The following is an 8359-nucleotide window of genomic DNA, read 5'->3' as shown; positions in this document are numbered from 1 at the left end:
CACGTACCGCAGCCACAGCACACGGCACCGAGATCCCACCTCGGCCCGGCGCGTGTCGGTCCTCACTTAAGCCGCGCGGCGGGGCACACAGTCAGCGCAAACACGACACGTACCGCCGCCGCAGCGCCAAACGCACAGCAGCCGCGGAACCAGCGTCTCAGCAGACGCCATCCCTGCCGTGAAAACGCGGAAACACACTAAACTACAAACAACGCCGCATTTCACAAATAATACATGCAACATGTTTACCTTTTTATTGACAGTGCTTCTATTTGACTATTGCATCGCAAGTAGTGATGATGACATCATGTTTTCTTTTTTAAGTTGAATGATTTGTCTGAAAGGCGACAAAGACCGGAAGCTCCAATTAACGCTGCGTTTGTGTGTGTATCTGCGTCATTACCTCGTTTATGAAACCCTGAAGTTTCAGAACAAACAGTTCAGCCACTGCTGAGAAAATAGTGTTGTATTGTTGTCCTGGGCTCTGCCAAGCGGATCTGCACTTCCCGACAAGTAGGTCCAGCTGCAGACCCGCAGACCACTCAACGAAACGCCCCTTTACTCAACGAAACGCCCCTTCACTCAACGAAACGCCCCTTTACTCAACGAAACGCCCCTTCACACTACACGACACTCTGATTGGCTCTCAAGAGACTGCGTCTGAAACGTGATGACGTTTACTAACGTGATAACGTCTTCTTTTATTGAAACTTTATTTACACACGCGTATCTCATAGACACTTGTTGACAGAGACTTTTATCCCGGTGTGCGACAGGAATAGAGAAGAATAAATACTCGTGTTGACTTTTGTGAACACAGAAATGTACTTTCTGTGAAATTTGTGAATAATTAATGTCACTTTGTAAAGTATGAAATGTTATAGCCAAACTGCTAAAATATATAAATGCCGATTGGAAAAGTTCTTTGAACATCACGTTTACACAATATAGTATCACGTTTTTGTGATATAATTATCACGTTTATACAATATAATATCACGTTTATGTGATATAATTATCACGTTTATACAATATAATTATCACGTTTATACAATATAATATCACGTTTATACAATATAATTATCACGTTTATACAATATAATATCACGTTTATACAATATAATTATCACGTTTATACAATATAATATCACGTTTATACAATGTTTATACAATATAATATCACGTTTATACAATATAATATCACGTTTATACAATATAATATCACAAATTCCACTTTGAACACACACTTTGAATAATTTCATTTGTTTTTGCAAACTTCCAACATCATGGCAACCTGTATGTTACAAAAAGGTGTGTTTAATATAGGCCTACATTTATTGAATGTCTTATTAGTCTGTAGTTTGACATGTTGTTCAACTGGACAGAACAACGATTAGAACTAATAAAAGTCTACTTGATCAGGTTTTTAACCTGAAAGAAACCCTCCTTAAATTCTGTGCTGGTGTGGTCCAGGTGGTGGTAGACAGAAGTTAAGTAGACAAGATCTGCTGAGTATGTCATTAAGGAGATGTTACCTATTTCCAGGAAGATATGTGAAACATTGGTATCTGAATCAAACCCAGCCAGTTGGACATCAGTAGGTCTTTTGATGAAAGTAAAACAAATGCACTGAAACCCTTGATTCTGCACAGGAAGTTGTATAACTTTCAAATCCATGTAATGAATACAAGTGTTGAATGATATATTTTCTTTCTTTTATACACAACAGACTATCCAGCAGACACATTCACTACCCAGGGATTACAGGCGCCTGAGGAATTCCTTAGACTCCAAGGCTTTCTTGTAATTGCTCAGGAAGATATCCAGGTTCTGCCTCGCTTTTGAGGAAATGTGGCTCTGAAGCTGTTCCCCAAGCTGGGTTATCTCGCTGACAAGACAAAATGATATAGCAAAATAATTAAGTCGTTAAAGACACTCAAATACATAATAAGATATAAACTGAAAATTAGATTAACAGTTTCCTAAACTATCCGGCTTACCTTGAGTCAAACTCTGTGCCACGCATGTACATCTCCTTGGCTTTGTCCAGGGAGATGGAGTGAACAGCTCCGAGGGCGTATACTGTTGCCTGTGGCATGAAGATTAAGATTTAAGATGGTGTTAGACAGTGACCATGTGTTAAAAGGAGACAGACATATGCAGTCACATAAAACATGTAGTCTACAAATCAGTGTCAGTGTCTGAGATCTCACCTCTGGCAAAAGTACATCCATTACGAATGCCACTGGATCTGCAGACTTCTTGTCTGTCTCAGTACGTTCGAGTACTTCAGACAAGAAGTGCATGACTTTGTCCACTTGTTCATCATCTTCAAAAAGAAGGATGACCCTGTCCTGTTTCTTGGCCCAAGGAGACACCGTGTTGCCTGTGATGATGTTCTATAAAAATTGTATAGGATTTTAGTTTGGGTATTCATATACAAATACACAAACACCACACTAAATGCCATTGTCACTCACTTTAAGGTGTTGCAGCATGCCCTGATCCTCTGTGATTACACTGGTTAACAGACAACATGCCTCGCGTCACTTCTGTTGGGCTTGTTGGGCCCTTTCCTAAAATTAAATTACACATAATATGCAACACTGAATAGATGTGATTAAGAACTTTGAATAAGACATTTTCTTTCCCTGATTATTTGCACTTCCTCTGATATGAGGTGTCATCCTGGCTGGCAACTTGTTTGGCCACAGTAACATCACTGCCCTAAATGGATATACAGATAAGCCTGAGAGGCAAATTGTTACATTATTTCTGAGAACAATCATTATTATCAGGGGCATCTATAAAATGCAGGAATCTTGAAACTTTTTCTCAATATCTAAATTCTCAACAAGAGTGAAAATAAAATACACATTGACTTAAGATTCTACACACATGAAGTACAGTACACATAGATGAAATGGCTCCAGCATTAGTTTACTTTACTTTACTTATTTTGAGTTTCTGATACTCAAATGGATGAGTTGAATAGTTTGATGGTCACAGTTATCCATGGCCAGGACAAACAGAAATAACATCACATTTCATAATACATAAGGCTCATGGGGAAATTAAAGCCTTTCAGCGTTGAAATGAAAAAATATTTGATAATTTAGGACTTACCACCGTACTCCACCATTGACCTTTGGTGTCCCTGCAGATGGGACACAAGCTTTGCATAGCTCCCCTTTTTTGTGCAGATCGGACCCTGATAAGTGTCCGAGTCGGATCTCCTCAGCTCAGGGTCTGCTCCTTCACTGAACGTAGTGTTGCTCTATAAGAGAAAATGTAAATTAAAATTGTATTTTGTATTTTTTATCATGGAAACATTATTAATCCAGAATCAAGTAGTAATGAACTGGACTGCATTTGCCTTTAAGACTTTCCCTGTCCTAAAATATAAGCAGGCTAACTGAAATAAATCAAATCAAATGACACTGTTGACTGTGATTCAACAGAACTTCTAATTTCTAAACATGAAAAATATTATTCATCATCAAATCTTTTATCTTAACAATTGTAGAACTGAGGTCACACGTTTTCAAATGAGCAAAGCTGTCATTTAAAGATTAAAAAACAGATAAATACTAATATATAGAGGTCATATAGTTTATCTTATACGTTTCTTGGTTGAGATGATGAGACAATGTTATATTGTCAATGTTATAACCTGTACATATAAATGAAAGAAAAAAAGGAAAAAAAAGAAAAAAGGGAGAAAATCGCTGCGTCTTGCTTGCTGTTACAATCCCTATCGTTACAGCATGCAGACATAACTGGTTAATAAACCGCACTTAATTGATATAATGGATACAAATAATGACTATTCATCCAGTGTTCAATATCTAAATGTGTTTTTTATCCATTCTTACCTTTTCCTCCGTTATTTTCCCCATGTTTTAACCGTGTTACTTTTTCGGGTTCCCTCTTCATACTCGGTCAACGTAAACTTCATCACGTTTCAGACGCAGTCTCTTGAGAGCCAATCAGAGTGTCGGGTAGTGTGAGGGGGTGTTTCGTTGAGTGTGAGGGGGCGTTTCGTTGAGTAAAGGGGCGTTTCGTTGAGTGAAGGGGCGTTTCGTTGAGTAAAGGGGCGTTTCGTTGAGTGGTCTGCGGGTCTGCAGCTAGACCCTTCTCCTTCCCGAAGCTGATGATGTCATCAGAAATCCTCAACACTCCTCTCACCACCGTAGCTCCTCCTGGTGCGGGCACTACTCCGGGCACATCCGGTTGCGTAAATTCAACCGCAGAAGAAGAACTAGTCTCGTTGTAGCTGCTGAGCATATCGGTTGAGAACATGTCTTCGAAAAAAAGATCAGTTTGCTCTGTTCTGGGTTGTAGTAAACAAGGACAGACGCTCCACAAGCTCCCCACCAATGAGCAAACAAAAGCTCAGTGGATATTGTTCATTTTTGATGGGAATGTGCCTGCTACATTTCCCAAAATTCTCCATGTATGTGGCAACCACTTCACGGAGGATTGTTACACAAACTTCGCGCAATACAAAGCAGGGCACAGCACCACACTTCGCCTCAAAGAAGGAGCAGTACCTACAATACATGCTGGATTACCTGCAGCACAAGTAAGTATTTCAAACAGTAATACTGTCTTTGTGTGCTCGTTCTGCCGTTTAGCATTAGCGATAGCCGGCTACATGCTAAGCTACACGCGTTCGCTCGTGTTTCAATTGCGTGTATGGGTATGGTAAACACGGCTGTATTGTGGGTGACTAACCGGGGAGCACAGAGCTAAGCAGGCTTATCGATGTAGAAGTTTGGGACCGTGTTCGCTCGTTTCAATTGCGTGTATGCGTCTCTCCATGCCGGTAAACACGGCTGTATTGTGGGTGACTGACCGGGGAGCACAGAGCTAAGCAGGCTTATCGATGTAGAAGTTTGGGACCGTGTTCGCTCGTTTCAATTGCGTGTATGCGTCTCTCCATGCCGGTAAACACGGCTGTATTGTGGGTGACTGACCGGGGAGCACAGAGCTAAGCAGGCTTATCGATGTAGAAGTTTGGGACCGTGTTCGCTCGTTTCAATTGCGTGTATGCGTCTCTCCATGCCGGTAAACACGGCTGTATTGTGGGTGACTAACCGGGGAGCACAGAGCTAAGCAGGCTAATCGCTGTAGAAGTTTGGGACCGTGTTCGCTCGTTTCAGTTGCGTGTATGCGTCTCTCCATGCCGATAAACACGGCTGTATTTTGGGTGACTATCCGGGGAGCACAGAGCTAAGCAGGTGAATCGCTGTAGAAGTTTGGGACCGTGTTCGCTCGTTTCAATTGCGTGCATGTGTCTCTCTCACTTGTAAACACAACGTTATTCAGGCGGTGTTGGAAACGTGTGTTTATGTTAAAGTAGGGAACAAGTTATAGTCGAATTGGGGCAGATTCAGGAAAGTTAATGAAGTAGAAAGCCAGTCTTTTGAGCATGATCTGTATTATTGTTTTAACCTTTACTATTTTCCATACCAGGATCGTTTTATCCACACGGGCACACAAACAGAAGCTCCAAGTGTGAGAACATGTGCCACTCAACTGTCAATTGGGACCTTGAAAGCACACGTGCACAGCCAAAGTAAGTAGAATTGAAATTTCATAAGAACCAAATTATTGAAGAGCATGAAATGTTCACACATTGTATCTACTCCATAGGGACCCAGACACCAGTGTTGTCACATGAGACTGCTGGCACACAAACCACACTACCGGAGTACATGTTTTCATCCACACCTATAAAGGTGCCAGGGTTTGGACCACAAAAAAGAGCAGGTGTTGAGTCAGAGGAGGAAGAGGGATTCACCTCACCAGAGTCACAAGTCGACCCAAATGACCCAACCTTTACTCCTGGCGGATCCCTAACAACACATGATTCAACAATGTTGTAAGTACTGACTTCAAGTTCACTAGGCATGTCACTTCAGATCAAAGAAGTGAGGCTAAATGCTTTTTGTCTTGTTACATTTGTAGGACGGAAAGTGCTGTATACATGGATAAAAAATGCATTGTATTTGAGTCCTGCCTGAGGGAGCTTTTTGACACATGTCCAGTGTGCAAGAGAAATTGCGAAGTGCAGCAGCAACAGAAGGGCACGTATGTTGCATTTCATCAAACGTGTCCAAAATGCAACTACTCCAGGAAGTGGCAAAGTCAGCCCATGATTAAGAACACCCCAGTTGGCAATGTACAGTTATCTGCTGCTACATATTTCACTGGTGCATCCTTCATCCAGCTGGAAAAGGTATTACTATTAATGTTTTGTCGTCCAAATCATATGACACTTTCGACCAATAAACAATTACTAAACACTGTTTGTATTATTGTTATGTTAGCTATGCCGCGCCTTGCAGCTCCAGATTTCTCATTATGACACCTTCCGGAAACATGCAAGGAAATACCTGGAACCTGCAATCGTCCACAAGTGGAAGAGTGACCAGCAGGTCCTTTTCTCCACATTGAAACCGGGGGGGGAAAGTTCAAGTTGCAGGAGACATGCGTGCAGATTCTCCAGGTAATGAAAAAAATCAGACCATCATCAAAATCATAAATACCACTTGTAAACATAAAAAAAATATCAATCACTAGTTTTTTTCAAGAAATGAATTCATATTGTTCTGTTTACTTCAGGGCACTCTGCAAAATTTGGGAGCTATTCCTTGATGCACATGGACAGCAACAAAATTTTGGACCTCCAGCTAGTTCAGGTGTGTAGGATTCTCGTGACATTTTACTTTGAAGAAAGATATGTTTTTAATTTGTTGCTTCTACTTTGTGTTTGCAATTCTCTCAACAGAGCAATGAAGTGGGTGGTAGCTACCACATGGAAAAGGAGGGACTACGACGAAGTCTGTACTACAGTGCAACGTCCTCAACATCGGGCCCAGAGAAGGTGGCAAAGTGGACATCATAACCGTTGGAACTAAAAATCAAAACAAGACTGTCTCATTGATTGGAATCTTTATATTACATAGGTTGTACCTTGCATCCATGCATCACAACGAAAATTCCAGCCGTGAGCAGGCAACAACAGCTTTAGGCCAAGCTGTCTACAGAGTGTCGTATTCGAAGGCCAAGAAGGGAGAACCCACCGCAAAGCCGGTCAAAACAGACCCCACGTACAGTAAGTCACTAAAATGTTTTACAAATACTGACAAACTTTTTTTGGCTTTTTTTTCTTTCTTATTAACTTAAATTAACACCTAACACAACAAATAACACATTTAAATTTAAATAGCTGAAAATGTAATGACACAGTAAAGAAATTACTGTCTGAATGTAATGTCATGGTTCTCTGTTACATTTTAAAGACTATGTGGCTGAATTGATGAGGCTGGTGTTCGAGGAGGTGATGGAGGACCCAGAGTCTTTCGCTGAGGACATGAGGAAGATCGCCATCCCAGAGACCCTGTCAGCCCAGTATGACAGACCCTCAAAGGAGGAAGTCATTGCCTCACACGTGACCCGCTTCAGTCAAGGGGTGGGCGGAAGCCAACATATTGTCCAGCCAGATCAGGAAACTCCTGGCGTATCCGACACACGACGGGATGACAACTCGTACACGTCGTCCCAAATATCCCCAGCACCAGCTGACAAAGCTGCGGTATGCTAAATGCCGGTAGCGACTGGAAAGTGGATAGAAATGTAAAAAAATTAAATGCTGCTCTTGCACTGTGCACATTTTGTGTAAAAAGTTTTTATTAAACATTTCTAAGACACAATTCTTTTATCACTTATGTGTGTTATGATTTAAATATGCCTCTTATTTGTATGTTACATACATACTCGTGTATTGTTCTTCCCCGCAAAGGCCCATAGTCTGCCCGGTAGATGTTGTTCATGTTCTGCAGTGTGTATGGGTTCAAACAGTTAGGCTCCAGGCCTGGATGGTAGATCATGCATGTTGGTGTGTCCGGAAGTTCATTCATTCTTCGGATAACCTAAAAAGGGGCAGAGCAATACTGTTACAGTAATGGCATAGAGTCATTAGGTGAAAATAGCTGGATCACTCAAAAAAGTGATGGATTATTACTGTAAAAAGGTTGGTACAATCATAGTTACAGACAGGATTAAAGAAAATGGAGCTACATTATAGGGCACTGGCCTAATTACAGGATTGAAAATAGTTAAATTTGTACTACATTGCACGGCTGCTGTGCGTTGATGGTCCCTAAATGAGACCACGGTTGTTGAGAGCGATGGGTCGGACTTTGTACAAGCCGTGATCGTGCACCTATCTCGGGGTGGAGAAGGAGGAGGGTGCCGTTGGATCTGGAGCGAATGTCTGTTGAATATCCAACCTGGAACTGATTTCAGCGCGGTACGTTGTCGGAGGTGATCAGCTCCGACCTCTGCGGAC

The 8359-nt window shown here is 41.6% G+C and overlaps 2 protein-coding genes across 3 annotated transcripts; one reads left to right on the top strand and one right to left on the bottom strand.

Annotated features, from left to right (window-relative positions):
• Window positions 1–1182: 1182 nt before the first annotated feature.
• On the bottom strand, window positions 1183–4112 carry LOC131446642 (PWWP domain-containing DNA repair factor 3A-like). 2 transcript variants are annotated; one of them, XM_058618023.1, is made up of 6 exons: window positions 3876–4112; window positions 3127–3277; window positions 2481–2576; window positions 2214–2399; window positions 2001–2089; window positions 1183–1888 (listed from the first exon to the last, which is right to left on the bottom strand). In XM_058618023.1, exons 3-6 carry the CDS (start codon window positions 2496–2498, stop codon window positions 1762–1764), a joined length of 420 nt encoding a protein of 139 aa, XP_058474006.1. In that variant the 5' UTR covers window positions 2499–2576; window positions 3127–3277; window positions 3876–4112; the 3' UTR covers window positions 1183–1761. The 2 variants fall into 2 exon arrangements, with proteins under 2 accessions (XP_058474006.1, XP_058474008.1); XM_058618025.1 differs by having other exon boundaries at window positions 3127–4083.
• Window positions 4113–4177: 65 nt separating this feature from the next.
• On the top strand, window positions 4178–7721 carry LOC131446641 (uncharacterized). Its single transcript, XM_058618022.1, has 9 exons — window positions 4178–4585; window positions 5479–5581; window positions 5659–5887; window positions 5974–6244; window positions 6336–6514; window positions 6631–6707; window positions 6797–6892; window positions 6975–7123; window positions 7311–7721. The coding sequence occupies exons 1-7, from the start codon at window positions 4301–4303 to the stop codon at window positions 6802–6804; spliced, it is 1152 nt and encodes a 383-aa protein (XP_058474005.1). The 5' UTR covers window positions 4178–4300; the 3' UTR covers window positions 6805–6892; window positions 6975–7123; window positions 7311–7721.
• Window positions 7722–8359: the final 638 nt, after the last annotated feature.

The sequence above is a fragment of the Solea solea genome, chromosome 19, assembly GCF_958295425.1.
Source record: "Solea solea chromosome 19, fSolSol10.1, whole genome shotgun sequence".
NCBI classification, from domain to species: Eukaryota; Metazoa; Chordata; class Actinopteri; order Pleuronectiformes; family Soleidae; genus Solea; species Solea solea.
This window is presented reverse-complemented; position numbering and strand designations above follow the sequence as displayed.